Source organism: Macaca nemestrina, chromosome 3, assembly GCF_043159975.1.
Source record: "Macaca nemestrina isolate mMacNem1 chromosome 3, mMacNem.hap1, whole genome shotgun sequence".
Lineage (NCBI taxonomy): Eukaryota > Metazoa > Chordata > Mammalia > Primates > Cercopithecidae > Macaca > Macaca nemestrina.
Window position 1 is genome coordinate 134,777,819 of NC_092127.1, and position 19,338 is coordinate 134,797,156.

The 19,338-nt window shown below is 35.6% G+C and overlaps 1 protein-coding gene across 3 annotated transcripts in view; it reads left to right on the forward strand.

Moving 5' to 3' along the window:
• LOC105477318 (neuropeptide FF receptor 2) overlaps nucleotides 1-19,338 on the forward strand; it is a 98,625-nt gene that overhangs the window by 58,044 nt on the left and 21,243 nt on the right. Inside the window, exon 2 of one of the 3 annotated variants that reach the window (XM_011733779.2) lies at nucleotides 6,266-6,350. The exons of the other annotated variants lie outside the window; for them this stretch is intronic. Coding sequence (XP_011732081.2) covers nucleotides 6,289-6,350 — 62 coding nt within the window. The 5' untranslated portion in view covers nucleotides 6,266-6,288. The remainder of the gene's footprint in view (nucleotides 1-6,265; nucleotides 6,351-19,338) is intronic. 3 annotated transcript variants of the gene reach the window in all.

The window sequence follows — 19,338 nt, forward strand, 5'->3', positions numbered from 1 at the left end:
ACACTGGGTAATTTATAAAGAAAAGAGGTTTCATTGACTCAGGGTTCTGCAGGCTGTACAAGCATTGCACTGGGATCTGCTCGGCTTCCAGGGAGGCCTTGAGGAGTTTTTACTCATGGTGTAAGGCAAAGCTAGAGCAGGCATATCACATAGTGCGACCAGGAGCAAGAGAGAGGGGGAGGAGGTGCCGCAGCTTTTGAACAGCTCAATCTCATGTGAACTCACTGTTGTGAGGAAGGCACTAAGCTATGAAGAATCCACCCTGATGACCCTAACACCGCCCATCAGTCTCCACCTCCAACACCAGGAATTACATTTCAACATGATATTTCAAAGGAACATCCAAAGTATATCAAACCACTTCTTAAAAAAAAAACTTAGCATTTTACTACTTTACTATGGTTTAGTGGTACAATTCTTTATGCTACTACCCCTAGAGAACAGACATATGTGCTGTGTATGTGTAACACAGACACAGAAACACACAAAGGGCTCATACCCACATACATACACAAATATCAGTGGTCTTAGCATTGACCTAATGTCTGAATTTGTACCTTCAGACATATGGGAATATTTTCATCTCTAAAAATCATTTTGCACATTAATGTTTAAATTATAGCTTCATATTTCATATAAAAATTCTGACATCTGACTTAATATATGGTTATTATACTGCTGCTCAGTGAATGTATTTTCAGCATTCAAACATTTTGTCCTTCAAATTATTAATCATTTTTCATTTTAAAGATAACTATAAGAAGTACAAGGAAAACATTACAAAGTAAAAGTACATATGATTCACTCTCCATATTTTACAAATGAAGAAATGGCTTTCTACTGACTAAGACAAGAACTCAAGAACTGTAAAGAAAACTGTATAGGTTGTGAATTCAGACACACCTGGATTCAAATTTTGGCTCTGTTGCTTAATTTCTGTGTGAATATGTATAAGCTACTTAATCTTCCTAACTTTCAGTCTTTTTATTTATAAAATAGGTATTATAGTACATGAATTTCAGAGTTGCTGTGATAATTAGATGACATTAGATAATTAGATGAAGGAAATGAGATAATTAGATGAAGGAAGAAGAAAGAATGTAGCTGTATAAAATTCTTGTTATCAGCAGCAAATTTCTGACTCTCTGATAATAATAATCGGATATTCTTATACTACTGCTACTAGTGCTATTATCAGTTTCTTTCTAAATTCTTTGAAGACTTATCAGAGCATCTTCAAACTAAAATAGAATTTAAAAGTGTACTTCTTTTCTATCATTCGAATACTATTATTAACAGGTTGAGTTTTGGCAAATAGTTTCCCTGTTGATATAATTTCTTGAATTTGACAAGTATAACAAAATATGTTATCTGAACACAGTGGTAATAACATAATAATTGGACACATCACAGAGCAGAGAATTAAAATGATGTAGACTTGGGAAATTTCTTTTGTTGTTAGAAATGACTGATGAATAAATGGCAAGAAAAAGATGATTTATTGTAGGGCTGTTATATTTTTAAATCATTTTGGTAGAAGGTATAGGAAGTATCTGTCTATGCATTTTCCATCTGCATGAGTTTGTATTGAGAGAAATCATTCTTTTCTTTTTGTCAATGATAGTGTCTCATTGCTAAAACAACTGCTTGAAAACTTCAAAAACTAGATTTCACTTAAAAGAAAAAATAAAAATCTGCACTATTTCCACTTACTTACATTTTAAATAAAATTATGTTAAGAAACAAATAAAATTAATGCTTTTGCCAAAATCTATCTGTCTTTGTTCTTCACATCACTTTATTTTATTTTAACAAATTTACTGAGGTAATTCACATACCATACAATTCTCCAATTTATGCATAATAAGATATACCTATGCCTATCCAATCTAAGAATAAAAAAAAATCAAAATAAGCATATCAATATTGAATATCAACTCTGTAAAAATGATTAGAATAGACTAGAATAAGTGCTGGGGTGACACAAATATTCATATGTTTTTCCCTTTAAGGTATTAACTTTCAAATTAGAAGAACTGGACACAGGTACATTAATCAAATATTTAAATAAAGTATTAAAATATGTTATATATAATAGAAGAGATACTATAACATAATGACTAATAATAAAATAGAGGTCATAAAATAAAAGTGATTTAGAAATTTCAAGGAAGAATGTATATTTTACACTATATTAGTTAATAAAAATTGCCTAGATGAGATAAAATTTAAGTTGTGAGTTCAGAGAATGCCAGAAGAGAAGAGTTTTTCTGGGTAAAGGGAAAGAAGGGGTCAAAACAGCAACAAAAGCAAAGGCGTAGAAAACCAGAAGACTCCCTCAAGGAACAATGTGTGAAAAATAATCAGTTGGAGCAGAACGTTGCCCTTGAGGAGAATTACAATGTATTCTCCAACTGGGACTCGTGGGCAAGGTTGTTAGCCAGAAGATATACCTAAGCCCATCCAATCTAAGAATCCAAAGAAACATCAAAATAAACATATCAATATTGAATATCAACTCTGTAAAAAAGGTTAGAATAGACTAGAAAGGTGCTCCAAAAAGCCACAGGATATGCAGCGTAGCTTATCATATGGAAATATCATATTTCTGTAGGACTAATTAATTGAAGATGTGATTTTTGTTTTTGAAATCTCATATAAATTGGAATTTTATGTCACTTTTCAAGTGTTTCAGCTACTCTCTTTAAAAATCATGAGTATGAGTTTATTCTCCTTAATCACTTTAGTTTTTTTAGTGGAAAAAGCTGACTATCAAGAATTGAAAAAGACAAGAATTACGAGCTCAATTGGGTTCTGTTGGTGGAAAAACTTGAATGTCAGATTAAAGAGCTTGGACTTTGTGTTAGAAGTAAGGAGCCTTAGAAGAATGCTAAACTGTAGTAAAATATATAAAAAACATCTTTCAAGAAATTACTATGGCAACTTAATATACAGGATGTATGAATGAGGAAATATTATAGGCTGAAACCGGCTTAGAATGTGCAAACACAAATGATTTATTAAGGCAGTTACATCATTTTAAGAGCCAATTCTATTATTTGATTTATAAAAATTGCTTAAGGTCTGTTACAGTTTGAATGTATCTCACAGAATTTATATGTTGGATACTTAATCTCCAATGTGACCACATTGGCAGGAGGAGCCAAATGGGAGGTGTTTAGGTCTTGAGGGCAGGATATAAAGGGCTCTCAAAAAAGGATTTGCTTTCTTGTGCCCTTTGACCTCCTGCCATGTGATGATGCAGGAAGAAAACCCTTACCAGTTGCCAATGCCTTGATCTTGGACTTTCCAGCCTCCAGAACTCTGAGGGAATACATTTCTATTTATTTATAAATTACTCAGTTTCAGGTATTTTGTTATAGCAGCACAAACGAATTAAGCCAAGGCCCCTTGTCATTGACTAATTCTTGAAGGTTAGAGGACTCACTTCATTGGAGCCCACAATTGCTAATTTAAGATCTAATAATTGTATATCATCAAAGAAAAATCTGTGAAGGCAATCACCTTTCCTTTATGGAAATAAAAAAGACACTAAACTACTTATTATGCCATATCATTTTATAGCTGAACTAATAGAAAATATTACCCATTAATGATTTGTGTTGTCTTTATCAGAAAAAAACATGCCTTCCAAATACATTTTATCAAAAATTATTTAAGAAATACATCTCATTTTATATAAGAAATTAAAGTGGGTCTAATCCCAAGCTATTATAAATAGCAAGTATTGATCTCCTCCTCTGTCCTCCAAGAAACAACTGGCAAATTTCTGAAACTACTCTAAAAAAATCAGTGATTATTTCAAAAGGTGGTAACAGTGTTTGAAGATTAGCATTCTTGGTGGAATATTTAATGAGCAGTTTAGCCGTAGTTCCCTAGCAGAATGAAGAGGGCCAGAAATTGTGAAAAACATATGGAGGCAAATGGCAAAGTTCACATCCCCTGCCCAGCTGGATCTCAGCTACATCCATGTGATCCCTCAGCCATATTTAGGTCTTTCGATTTCTGCAGATGAAAGAACATTCTTTCACAAGAAATAGAGAAACTACCATTATAATAAAAGCTCTTAGGGTGCCCCATCAGATGTAAGCGCTCCTTGATGATGTCGTCAATTATCATCCTGTTATTTTTGGCATTTATTCGTTTTCTCTCAGGCATGGGACTTTGCTTCATAATAAGTAGGAGAGCCTCAATTTCTTTAAGCTGCCAGAACAACCATATTCCAATTATCAATTTTTTCACAAATGCTTACAAGATAATGTATGGTGAACTTCCTGGTTAAGAACGTGAAATGTTTTTGTACATTTCTGAAGAATGGCAAACTATCTGACTTAAATAACCCGTGCCTAATTTCCACTAATATTGTTTAAGAATCCAAAACCTCATAAACCCCAAGGAGTATATAGCTGGGGGCAGAATAAAGGTGAGCTCAGAATGCCTAGAGCCAGTTATGTCCCATGTTAGAAAGGACTCAGAACTAACTTCTCCCCCTGGTACTTTCCTTATGCTTCTCTTAATGAGGTCTTTCCAGAAGATATAGGTTTCATTAACTCCTGGAAATCAATTCTTCCTTCAAAATGGTTGAAGGCATTAAACCAGAAGTGACTATTAATATCAAAGGAATATTTAAGTTACAGAAGAATTAATATGACATATACATTAATATACATTAATATGAAGTATACACTCATAGGGTATTGTTAGGTGTCACAGGAAATTGAGAAACCTGTTATCTTTGCACAGTCCAAATATTTAAGAATTAACTATAGAAACATATGTACATAAAGAATTGTAAACAACCGTATGACAAATTTTCTATCAAATTTATAAAATGCAGGAAGTAATGACAATCTAAGTGGTATAATGTATATTTAATATTTTCTAGGGATGAATGTATGCTTGATATATTTACAAACTTCAACTTGATTTTCAATGTAACATATACACTTTGAGAGGTAAATTTAGGTGTTCATAAAGTAAGGAAAAAGCAGCCCATAAAAATGAAGTGTCACCTTTCATTTGAATAGGGATTTTTAAATGAATAATTTACAATATATAGAGTTATAAAACATGAAAAATATTTCAAATGGTATAAAATATATGTGAATATTTATATGGTCCCAGAAAGAATATCTTAGAAGAAATACAAAGGAAATAACATATTTTATTACAAAAACATGAACATTTTAAAACCCAAAACACAGTACACATTAATGGCATATTGCTAGCTGGAAATTTCTATGCACTCTGGAATAACTACGAAGCAAGACCAACATTCTAGGAGAAAATTATCAATAATCGTTAAGAGCAGAAAGATGATCATTTTTAAAATCCATTAATTCTCAATCTAAGAGTATTCTAGAGAGTACTAATAAATGTAAGGAAAGATAAAACATCAAAATATTACCTTAATATAAAAAGGAGTGGAAATTTTATAATTGTCTAACACCAGGTTATAGGTTAAATTAATTGTGCTACATCTTAAACAGATCAAGAGTCACCACTGAAAAATCATTCTTGAAAAGAGCATATCGTGCTATGAACTTTGAAGAGACTATTTATTTATATGAACGAATACAATATAACCTTAAATGACATCAGGAAAAAAACCCTAATTTTTCAGTACAATTCCAATTTCAAACCCTTAAATATAATGAGTGTCACGTGCTAGACTATTCCTAGATACTCTTGCCTTTGGGGTTTATCTTCCTAATAATTATGTAACAGGATGTTATAACACTACGGAACTATTCTGGTTTTAGTTTCAGCTGAGGCCTCAAGACTATTATTGAGACTACCATGTAGAAATTGTAAATGGGAGTTATTAACCCTTATTAAGAACACTTATCCTCAGCCTGGGGAAATAAAATGATCCAGGATTAGAGAGAACAGTTTGCTGATGTGTGGTGAGTCCCACACACTGGTAAGATGGAGGGGTTAGTGTACTTGCCCTTCAAATCGTGCTTTAGGATAGGGGATTAAAGGAGATGTGCAAAGAGTTTAATATATGAGCCTAATACTTTGGAGAACACAGTGGACTTGGGTCTACCTCACAGACACACCTGAGACATCTGAAGTGGAAGGACCTGGTTGGCTGGTTTCTGACAGCAAAGGGAAGGAGAGTTGGCGTCACTCGCCAACTGACACTCCTAGAGTCTTTCTGGACAAAAGATGCATTAGTGTTAACAGTGAAGCTAGGGGTGAGTGACACATATGAGTGAGAGTTAACTTTGATTCTCTACAGTGAGGTGAATTGTCAGATTTCTCATGGCCAAGGAAAGAGCCAGCAGCAGCCAGAGAAGAATTTCCCCACATCAAGAGAAAGCTTGGTAAGAAATTCATAGCAATAAGTTGTTATCCCCGAAGAGCCCATAATAACGCTCAGAAAAGTAAGGGTCAGCTTAAAGCTCTGTCCAGTCCAAGGAACACCTCATGACAACCCTAAAAAGAGAAGTAGGACTTTCCCTGCCTCTTTCTGCCACTCTGAACTTGCTCACCCACAATCCTGGTGAGGATGAGAGCTGAGAATGACAAGCTGGCGATGAAGAGATTGCAGTCAGGAAAGAGAAAAGAAGCCGACGAGGCATCCTTGTTGGAAATTTTACATTTTGTTTATTATTAGGCTGAACAAATTAATTACTATACCATTTTTATTATTAGAAATCAATTAGAAAAGTAGTACGATTTATTCTGTCCAAATTTCATCCAAAGGAAAGGGAGAAATTTAGCTTCAAATATTAGAATGAAAAGGTTAGCAGCATACAAATATAGTTGCTTTCACATTGAATATCACAAGTCACGCTTGATCAGTGCAGCTGTTATATGCAAATGAAGTTGTCCCCATTTCTTGCATTTTAGAGAATCCAATATCCACCTCTCTCTCCCACGACAGTGTGCCCAGGATTTTCCTGAATATAGATGATTTTTTCCTGTTGCTGCCTCATCACTTATAGCTGCTTATTTATCTCCGCCCTACACTAATTCAAACATTACAAGTCCTCTACCTTGATATTTGAAAAATATCTCTCCAAAAGGAGTTATATTTAGTAGACTCCTGCTCACAACTTGGGGTTATAGGCAGGGTTGGGGAGTACTTTTTGTATAGTATAAAAGTTAGCATAAAATTAAATATAAGGCACACTAGATTTTAGAAATTCCTTGACCATATTCACCTCATTGAACTTCATTCTGGTTAGTTTTCAATCCTCAAGTTGCCCATTTCCCAGCTATGTTGCTGACCTTCACAATCCTAAGAGATCATCCTGTAAGTTTGCCAACTTTTCCAGTATTAATTGTGCAGCTTGGGTCAGGTTACTTAGCATCTTCCTATCTTTCTTTCCTTTTCCCTTAAATTGGGTTACCATTAGTAGCTACCTCACAGGATTTCTGGGAAAATTAAATGGGCTGACACGTATAAAGCAGTTAGCTTAGTGCCTTGTACACAGCTTATGTTTCATAAGGTGCTCGACTTGCTTTTGTTTATTCTGCTCATCATAAGTATGCCCTAGAGGGTAAGGTAGAATGGGAGTGGTTTCCTTCTTACATGAGAAGAACTCTTCACAATGTTTTCCTACGTGAAACAGTTCTCACTTCCAATACAATGAGTTACCTTCTTGAAAATAATATTATATTCTCCAGGACTTGTATGTTAAAAAATAAAGTCAAAATAATTGTATGAAATAGACTAAAATATTGTATATGTGTATTTCTGGATATAAAGTTGTGAAATTTTATTTTTATGCATATTGTATTTTATACATTAAAGCTGAATTTCTTTTCTAAAAACAGAGATCTTACTTATTATCACCACGCCTTACTAACAATTTCATGAATATAGCCAATCAATAAACATAATCAAAGAAGATCTGGGACGTTGAAAGTGGTGCTGTAGGACCATTCTTCCTGCATTAGATGTTCACTTCTGGCCCAGAGCAAGTAATGAGGTCTCCAAGGAGGGTTTTACAGTGTTATATACCACAGCACAGTGAGTGTTCAGTCTATAAAATATCTCCATTTTTTACACCAGTTTGTAGGACAGTTTCCAGGGAGTCATGCCTCATAAATTCGTATATTCTGTATTTATTTATAAGCAATACTTATTCAGGAATATCCTATTAAAGAATTAAATAAAGAAGGCTTATTCTAGTAAATATCATTAGTCTACCTTGTGGTTCAATTATTATGTTCACAAGAACATTCATTTCAATCATTAGTCTTCTTTTTATTTCCCCTGGGTGCAATCTCCTGGTATTGGGGGAGAAATAGATTTCTGGCCAGTTGCTTTAACAGCTTCAACCAATTCACTGTCTGAACTCAGTTAATATCTTCTTGCCACACATGTCTCTAGTTATTATTATTTGTCTTACCATATTTTAACAAAGAAGGCATATAATACCTTAAAAAACAAACCCAAAAGAATTGTAGGAAATAGGCTAAAATATTACATATGTGTATTTCTGGATATAAGGTTATAAAAGCTTATTTTATGAATATTATATTTTATTGATCTTGTTCAAATCAACAAGATTTGAACTACCTAATAGGGACTAGGAATAAAATATATTCATAGTGAAAATATTTATTTAAATGTCTTTTGATACATTTATTCTACTTAATTAGTGTTTATCTTCAATTGCACATTTTATATGATTTGATGGAGACAATTGAACAATCCAATATTTATAAGGTCAAATTCACTTTCTTCTCTGGACAATCCATTTTAACATGTTTTTAATCAATGGGAGGATTCAATCCAACCTCTCAAAACATTTCCTTGTCCTTGGAAGCATCATTTGCATAAGTCTAGTTTTCACTTACTTCTATCAATAAATTACAAACCCTCTAATACACTATGTAGCTATGATAGAGAAATTGACGTAGGGTTTGACACACCATACATTGGTAAAACTTACAGTGTCAATCAAGGCAATGTGTCTCTTCTATTCTTTAGATTACAGATTACTAAGAAGCCAATATTCCTTTTTCAGACAAAAGAAGTCCAAGGATTTTCTTTCAATATTGGCCATTAGTTAGCACCCAGATCTGAGAGAGATGTCCAACAGTGTTATTCTTGAACTTACTTATTTTGCATAACTGAAACTTTATTCTAATTGAAGAACTCCCATTTTCCCCTCCTTTTAACTTTTGGTAACTACCATTCTATTTTCTGCTTCTAAGAGTTTTTAATACCTCATATGAGTGGAATCATGTAGTATTTGTCATCCTGTTACTGGTTTATTTCACTTAGTGGTAATGTCTTGCACATTCATCCATGTTGTGAGAAATAGTAGGATTTCCACAAACATTTTTAAATGATTTTGTCTGTTGACTGACTGTGGGGTGCAGTTTCTTATCTCATTAGCCCTTCAGTGCATGGCCTGAGAATCCAGTGCCCGCTCACTTCAAGAAGCAGATAATAATCCTGGAAATCTAAGTAAAGAATCTGCCTCATTCCAAATCTCTTCTGAGTCAACAACTAGTTATTTCTGGTAATTATGTACATGGTGCACTTGAATTCTTCTTTAAATTCCCACAGAAATGTTTTTGTTGTTTTGTTTTGTTTTGTTTTTAACGTGTTCCCATTCCCTTGACAACAGCAACAAGGCCATTTGCTGTAAGTGAAGAATCTTTGAACTGCTTTCATCTCTGTCCAATGTTCAGGTGTGCCCTTGTCTTCTTCCATTAAGCTTTCCCCATCTGCAGGGTATACTGTTGTTGTTTTCCAAACAAGTGACATAATCCAGAAACTCTCATCAGTGAACAGACAACTTACTTTGCTTCAATGGGAAGCAATTCATGAGACACAGAACATGCAGCAATGAAGCTGGAAAAGTCTGCTGAGGGCTTTATTTGATTGGCTCTATAGTCAGTGAAGCTACCTGCTTGATATGGTTTGACTGTGTCCTCACCCAAATCTCATCTTGAGTTGTAGTTTCTATAGTCCTCATGAGTTGTGGGAGGTGCCCAGTGGGAGATAATTGAATCACAGGGGTCGTTACCCCCATGCTGTTGTACTCATGATAGGGAGTTCTCATGAGATCTGATGGTTTTATAAGGGACCTTTCCCTTTTTGCTCAGCACTTCTCCTTGCTGCTGCCATGTGAAGAAAGACAGGTTTGCTTCCCTTTTTGCCATGATTGTAAGTTTCCTGAAGTCTTCTCAGCCATGCTGAACTGTCAGTCAATTAAACCTCTTTCCCGTATAAATTGCCAAGTCTCAAATTTGTCTTTATTAGCAGTGTGAGAACAAACTAATACACTGCTCCTGTATGCGGTGATTCCCTTCTGTGACCTTGCCCACTTCCCAAAGTATGTTTTTTAACATCCCATTTCTAATTTCTGAGTGAACTTTGGCTGTGCTGTTTGACCCCTATATGAATGTTTCTGACATCATCCAAGACAAATAAGGAGAACAGGAGACAGAAGCTCTCCAAAGTAGGACATCTTTCATTATCTGTGCCAGAAACGTTAAATCGATTGTGTCTTTCTGATCATCAAATAGACAACTTTGGGTTGGTCACGCATACCATGCCTGGAGCATGAGGAGACAATATACACTTGTGAGTAAGTGGATAGGGAAATTACCTCTCTCAGGAGAGGGTTGCTATGCTTCTATTTTTACCAGTTATATAGATTAATTATTATACAATGTGAAAATACCTGCTTACAGAAGTTTTCAGCCACTGGGGATTGGCCTTCAACTTACATAGCTCTATAGTTAGTGAGATTTCCTAGACAGTTGAAGAAACCCTGCAAATAATGATTTACCTAGCTTCTGCTGGTATTTTTATGTACAACATTTGAAAATTTGCACAGAATATCCTTGGGATTTAGTAGTCACCTGATTTTATCCTCCAGTTATTTGTGTATTTTTTGAGTAATCAGTGGCCTTGTTTATGCTACTTTGTAAAGAAGTGGGACATCATTCCAAGTAGTCATGGAAATACAAGTAGGTCTTCCATGACGGGAAACAAAAGTCTCACAGCAAAGAACAGTAGGATTTGGAATTTTTTTTCTTAGGATTTGGTAATTATAAGCAATACATAGATTTTATTGTTCTTTGCTTGAAGGAAACTTAAAGATCTTACTTTATCAGCACCACTAGCACTATCCAGGGACTAGAAATTGTTCTATCTTCCCCTCTTCCAGCCACCCTTTATCAACCCACTTAGCCATTTCCCTCATATCTAAGTGTACTTCCTTCACATTCCATTGCATCAAAGATTTGCTGTGTCCTATCATAAATGGGTAGGGCTCAACTTGTAATTAGATCTTCACTATATTTTTTATATATGTTTTATTGCTAAAACTGACCCAACCCATTAAGATTTATGAGATTAAAGCATAGTTCTTCTTGCACTGCCAATCTGTCCTCACACAAAGTCTCAGACTGGCAAAGAAACATGGTTCAAAAGCTTTACCAGTTCTGAAATATACTAATAATTTCAAGAATACCAGCAGACAACCCTGGGGGGTTATCTGCGAGTCAACCAGTTCCCTGGCACTTTCCATGTTTGAGATGTAGTCTCCGGTTCAAATAGAAGATGAGGTCTCCTGGTAGAGTTTTGCTTGGTTGCCTCACACAGCAGGAGGAATATTTAGTTTATAAAATATTGCCATCTTATACCTCAGTTTAAGGGACATTTTCTAGGAATGCCAGTATTATAAATCCTTAGGTTCTTAATTTATTAATGTTTTCTTCAGGCAATCCTTTACCAAGGACATTCTGTTAAGAACTTTTCATAAAGACTTCTCTAGAAATATGAATAGACCATTTGCCCAGAGGTTCAGTTATCATGTTGACAAGGAGTAAATATTGGGTCACTTGCCCTCTTCTTTTCTCCCAGGGTCAGAAATGAATAGCCAGTCAGCAGCTTTAACTCCTTCCTGTTGAAAAAAGTGTGCATAAATATAAAATTCATTGAATTTGTAAAAACTGAATATATTCTTGTAACCAGCACCCAAATCAAGAAATATCCCTATTCCAGCTGCCCAGAAGCTTCCCCTCATGCTTGTTTCCTGTCACTATGTCACTACTACGATTCAAGGGCAAGTAATCACCATTATATAATTTTATAATTAAAAATGTGTTATTTTAAATTGTTGATTGGTACCCTATAAGAATTCACATGTAGATAATCACATATACTTATATGTAGATAGTAATCTCTTAAATTATCGAATGGGGTCTAACTTCTGTCTGTTATGTGAAAATATGAAGCTTTCTAAGCATGTGGCTTTCAAAAGTTTTCTTAGGATTTGGCAAATGTAAATAATGTATAGATCCTGTTGTTTGTTTATATTAATTATTTGAGTACCATATGAATATATTTGTGCTGTAAAAAGATTCAAGCAATAAAAAGTAGTAAAACGTGAAAGGTTTTTCATTACCTTACAACACAATCTAGTCATGACTCCAGAAGTCACCACTACTAATATATATTTTTCTATTAGAGTTTTGCTTTTGACATGAACATGTTGTAGAACATTATGTGTCAGAATAATTAGACTCTTCCTATTGATTATAATGGCTTTATTTTATTATAGCACAGAGGATACCGTAAAGCCTCTGAAGTCAGACTATCTGACTTTAAATCTTGACCTTGCTACTTCCCTGCTGATGACCTTGGGCCAGTTACTTGCTTTTTCCCCAGTTTCTTCACCTAAAAATGGAAATAGTGATAATCATAGTATTTGCTCAGAGGATTAAGTGAATTAATAGGGGTAAACTTTATAACAGAAACTGGTAGAGGTCAAGCATTAGATATATTTTGCCATTATTAAGATGTTATCACATAGCACATTTGATTATTAATATTGCTATAATTCACTTAAATTTTTGTCTGTTTATGACCAAATATGTTGTTTCTAAACTTTTCCTATGACAAAATTACAATGAATATAATGCTTTCATGGCTTTTTAATCATGGATGTATTTATTTCAATAAATTATATTTGTAGAAATGAAAAGGTCAAGTGGAACATAATGCACATTTTAATTTGACTGGCATTCCCAAATTCACTTTCAGTAAGCCTTATCATTGCATCCCTAACACTGTATGAAAATATTTGTTTCCCTGCATCTGTTGTCTGTCAACATCACATATAATTAATCTTTTAAATTTTTGCCAGTGTGAAGGATGTGAGTTTTGATTATTAGAAACATGTTTGCTGTGACTGGGAAAGCATGGGAATAAGTGCGTCTAAACAAGGTCTTAGGACCAAATCTTCTGAGCATGTGTGTCCTTGGTCTTATCGGTAGAGGTGTAGTGGATACTGTAGGGTTCAGCTGATCCAAAATCAGCTTCCCAGTTTACCTCAAATAACTCCCCTGGGGTGTCTCCTATTTCTGTATATTGTAACTCTGATCTTGGAGCCATCTCTAAACCCTCCATTTTCATGAAAGTTCTTTCTTGGATGCGTTTTAACCTAGAATTTCCTGCAGTTTTGTTTCTCCTTATTCAACCTTAACAGCCTTCTGTGTTCTGAGCCTTTAAGAACACTCTTCTTTTGTTTTCCAATGTATCTACAGATTGTTTTTTATAGTCTTCACTATTTTCTTTAGAACTTTTAATTTAGACTTCACAAAAGGTATTGTTGCATTAAAGTGGTTCCTGCTTTCACACAAATCATTAAAATTGATCATTCTAGTTTGGTACAATATTAATATATCTTGGTTTGTATGGGCAATGAAATAGTAATTCTAATACACAATAATTCTAATAATTAATCATTTTTACACATTAATTTGTACATTTTTAAAAATAAGAATGAAAGGATGCCAGAGTAGGATATACCTAGCGATATATTTTCCACTGCATATGCTTATTGTTTTGAAACTATTGCATAGATTGCATGCAAATATCAAACTTTAATGTTTGTACTAAAGAAATTTTTTTTCTGTAACAAGCTGTGTGAATATGCTTGTTTATATATTTTTAGATTTTATTTGAAATTTATTATACTATTAAGTAGAATTCCACTGTTAAGGTGATTATTTAATTATAATCTGCTTTCTTTCATAATTTTATCATAGTAAGAAAGCTAGTGAACTTAAATTTGACTACACATGGATATAAAGATGGGGACAATGGACACCGGGGACTACTAGATGGGGAGGGAAGGAAGGGGATAAAGGGTGAAAAACTACCTATTGTAGTGACTATGCTCACTATCAGGGTGATGGGATCATTCATATCCTGAATCTCACCATCATACAACATACCCACGCAACAAATCTGCACACAGAGCCCAAACCTAAAATAAAAGTTGAAGTTAAAAAAGAAAAAAAATATTACTTTTGAAATAAAAAACTAGAAGAAAAATACTTCACTGACACTACAAAATTAAGAGGGAAACCTATAAACAGTTCACTTGAGGCGTAAAAGCATAACAGTCATTTAATCAATGGGCTTATTTCTTTTATGGGCATTAGTTTGATTAAATCTTTTGTTCAGGCATATTTATAATTTTATATTATACTGTCACTCTGGTCTTCTACATTGCCTCATTTACTGTACTTCTCTTGTTTGTGTTGTATCTTCTTTTCAGTTAAGTTGTAGTTGTTAGGGTCCACCCAACTGTACCGTTTCCCCCTCCTGTAGACCAAAAGTAAAACCTCGTATCCCAAACCCGCCTGTAACTGTCTGACCAGAGGCCAGCTTTTCCAGGATGTGGTCAAGAAAACTACCTTACTCGATAGAACTGGCAAGAAAAACATCTCCAGGAAGCAGCAAGACACCTGGCACAAAGGATCCCCCACCCTTTTCTTTTTCCTTTACCCCGACCCAGTTCTATGCCCTATAAAACCTTGCTATATCCTGTAAGCGGGGCTGCCTCCTCTGCTTTTGTCAAGAGGTAGCCTGGCAGGACTCACGATAAATCAGCTTGCCTGAACTTGGGTCTATTGGCCTCATTCCTTTCTCGGCTGTCCTTCCAATTATTCCTTATAGTAGTCAGTTAATTCCTTTTCTTTTTAATTTTCCTAATTATCCTTATTTTTGCATTTATTTTCTGTTTTTGATGCTTTGGTTTAATCTGTTGGCATATGAATACATATTTAATAATCAATTTTTAAAAATGAAGAGGTTTCATCTTTAGAGGTTGCCATTTCTCGTGGTGTAAATCTATCAATCACAGTCAACTTCAAGCAGCAACCATAACATTACTGAATGTGCGTTTGGGCAGAGATGTGCACAATTGGCTCTCACTGTAAGCTCGCTCCAGAACCCCAGTATCTGTATTCCTCATTACCATGAAAGCTGCGACATGGTCTGCTTCATTGTTGTATTCCCCAGTTCTTAGAACAGTACCTAGCACATTGTCAACACAGTCAATATTTGTTAAGTCAATCAATGAATGAATGAACAAAAGATTTTCCCCTCACTTCCAAGAAAGAGTACAGTGAACTATTTCCCTGATGGAATGTCCATGTGATTCTGGCCCTTTTCCACGAGCTTCAGGAATCCGATAACGAAAGAAAATGTAAACAATTTTGGTACCCAGTCCTTGAGATCACTTTCTGAAGGAATGATGTTAACATTAACAAATATAAAAGGAACAAACAAAAAGCACACCACACATTCTTTGTTTGTGTCCTGGTAGCACTAGTCCTAAACGCAATATGAGTAAGGTAACAAAAAAGTAAACTGAGATATATTAAAAAATTTTTTAAAACCAAAAGGGAGGAAGAAAGGAACAAAGGAAGGAAGGGGGAACGGGGAAAGTGAAAAACATATGGAGGAAGGAAAGGAAAATCATATCAAATGTTCATGGAGTTCTTACTCTGAATTATGTACCCTTTTATGTGCTTTATATAAATTATATTATAAAGTTGAAAATCTGTGCTCTGGAGCAGAGCTGTACGGAATAAAATCCCACCTCTGCTTTTTACTGATGGTGTGACCTTTAGCAGATTAGTTAATTTGGCCATTGCTTCAGTTTCCTATTTGACTGTCCTACCATAAGACTATAATAAACCAATGCATATAAAAATGCTTAGCACTGAGTCTGACATATGGTAAGCATACAATAAATTTTAACTACAATTATTTGATTAAAACCTAACAACAACACTATGAAGTTTGTATAATTATTATTTTTACTTTTTTGATAAGGAGTCTGAAGCACAAAGAGATTAAATAATTTATGCAAAGTCATGCAGTTATTAATCATGCATCTATCTTCCAGGAAATTTCAATAGAAAACAAGATGTGGGATTTGAGTGCAGGCAATGAGACTCCAGAGCCTAATGTTTTTAAACCCTATGATATTACAAGAAGACATGCACATACCTTTAATAGAAGAAAATTTGAGACAGCAAATGCTTAACAATCAAGAAATTACAAAAGAAAATAACTACAATCTATGAAACAAAAATTATATGATGAGATTAATTAATGCATTTAACAAATACTTATTGAGCACCAATTATTGGTTCAACCATGCTTTTAGGTACTCAGAATTCAACTGTGAACTGATCTCTACTCTCACAAAATATATTTTATAATACAGTATAAAATGGCATAACAAAATGGAAATGTGGTTGGTAAAGGCAGCAAAAATCTTCAACAGAAAAATAAATATTTTTATAAACCAGTAATTTTTGAAAGATAAGATATAGCATATCAACATATGGAAAATAGGTATCCATGGTAGAGAATATAACAGTGGAAGAGTTAATGACTTCTGACATAAAGGAAGTGCTGAGATGGGTATTTAACAGGGTTTGTTTTCTTTCAGAAAAAAAAATCAATAGGAAAAACATATGCTAATATAGCTAAACAAATTTGAGGATTAAAAAATCTCTTCTATATAATACATAAAAATGCATAGCACCTATAAGAAAACAAAAATATTGGGTTGGATTTGAATATTTTTGTACCAAAATTTCCAATAGATGATGGAGCATGTCTGCAAGGATATGAGCAAAAATACTGGGATCTAAATATGTTGTACATAGTTATTCCTGTCAAAGGGATAAGGAGTTGGTCTCACATATGTACTGACTCAGCAGATAACAATAATTTGGAAACTTTTTGAGAAGCTTTGTAGTTATATACACACTGTAATTACTCATAATACTATTAAATGCAATATAACAATTTAATACATGGAGAAGCTGCCTTACTAAACTATTGAAATAAGCATTGAAAAATTTGAATGTGGCTGGCAAGATGGCCGAACAGGAACAGCTCTGGTCCATAGCTCCCAGTGAGATCAACACAGAAGGCAGGTGATTTCTGCATTTACAACAGTGGTACCCATTGCGTCTCATTGGGACTGGTTAGACATTGGGGGCGTCCCACAGATGATGAGCCAAAGAAGGGTGGGGCATCACCCCACCTGGGAAGTGCAAGGGGTTTGGGAAATCCCTCCCCTAGCCAAGGGAAGCCTTGAGAAATTGTGCCTTAAGGAATGGTGCATTCTGGTCCAGATACCATGCTTTTCCCATGATCTTTGCAACCTGCAGACCAGGAGATTCCCTCAGGTACTTATGCCACTAGGGCCCTGGGTTTCAAGCACAAAACTGGGGGATCATTTGGGCAGACACTGAGCTAGCTGCAGGAGTTTTTTTTTTTTTTTCATACCCCAGTGGCACCTGGAACCCCAGTGAGACAGAACCCTTCACTCCCCTGGAGAGAGGGCAGAAGCCAGGGAGCCAAGTGGTCTGACTCAGAAGGTTCCACCCCCAAGGATCCCAGCAAGCTAAGATCCACTGGCTTGAAATTCTCACTGCCAGCACAGTAGCCTGAAGTAGACCTGAGAGGCTCGAGCTTGGTGGGGGGAAGTTTGAGTAGGCAGTTTTCCCCTCATAGTATAAACAAAGCCTCCAGGAAGTTCAAATTAGGTGGAGCCAACTGCAGCTCAGCAAAGCCACAGTAGCCAGATTGCCTCTCTAGATTCCTCCTCTCTGGGCAGGGCATCTCTGAAAGAAAGGCAGCAGCCCAATCAGGGGTTTATAGATAAAATCTCCCTGGGACAGGGCACCTGGGGGAAGAGGCAGCTGTTGGTGCAGCTTCAGCAAACTTAAACATTCCTGCCTGCTGGCTCTGAAGAGAGCAGCAGATCTCCCAGCACAGTGCTCCAGCTGTGCTAAGGGACAGACTGCCTCCTCAAGTGGGTCCCTGACCCCTGTGCTCCATGACTGGGAGATACCTCCCAGCAAGGGTTGACAGACACCTCAAACAGGAGAACTCCGGCTGGCATCTTGTGGGTGCCCCTCTGGGACGAAACTTCCAGAGGAAGGAACAGGCAGTAATCTTTGCTGTTCTGCAGCCTCTGCTGGTGATACCCAGGCAAACGGTGTGGAGTGAACCTCCAACAAACTCTAGGTAGACCTGCAGCAGAGGGGCCTGACTGTTACAAGGAAAACTAACAAACAGAAAGGAATAGCAACAACATCAACAAAAAGGATGTCCACACCAAAACCCCATCCCTAGGTCACCAACATCAAAGACCAAAGGTAGATAAATACATGAAGATGAGGAGAAACCAGCACAAAAATTCCAAAAACCAGAATGCCTCTTCTCCTCCAAAGGATCACAACTCCTCACCAGCAAAGGAACAAAACTGGATGGGGAATGAGTCCAACAAATTAACAGAAGTAGGCTTCAGAAGGCGGGTAATAACAAACTCTTCCAAACAAAAGGAGCATGTGCTAATTCAATGCAAGGAAGCTAAGAACCTTGAAAAAAAGGTTAGAGGCATTGCTAACTAGAATAAACAGCTTAGAGAAGAACATAAATGACCTGATGGAGCTGAAAAACACAGCACAAGAACTTCATGATGCATAAACAAGTATCAATAGTGAAATCAATCAAGCGGAAGAAAGGATATAAGAGACGGATGATCAACTTAATGAAATAAGGCATGAAGACAAGATTAGAGAAAAAAGAATGAAAAGGAACAAACAAAGCCTCCAAGAAGTATGGGACTATGTGAAAAGACAAAGACCAAACTTGCATTTGATTGGTGTACCTGAAAGTGACAGGGAGAATAGAACCAAGCAGGAAAACACTTTTCAGGATATTATTCAGGAGAATTTCCCTAACCTAGCAAGAAAGGCTGACATTCAAATTCAGGAAATACAGAGAACACCACAAAGATACTTCTCGAGAAGAGGAACTCCAAGACACATAATCATCAGATTCACTAAAGTTGAAATGAAGGAAAAAATGTTAAGGGCAGCCAGAGAAAAAGGTTGCATTACCCACAAAGGGAAGTCAATCAGACTAACAGCCAATCACTCTGCAGAAACCCTACAAGCCAGAAGAGAGTAGGGGCCAATATTCAACATTCTTAAAGAAAGGAAATTTCA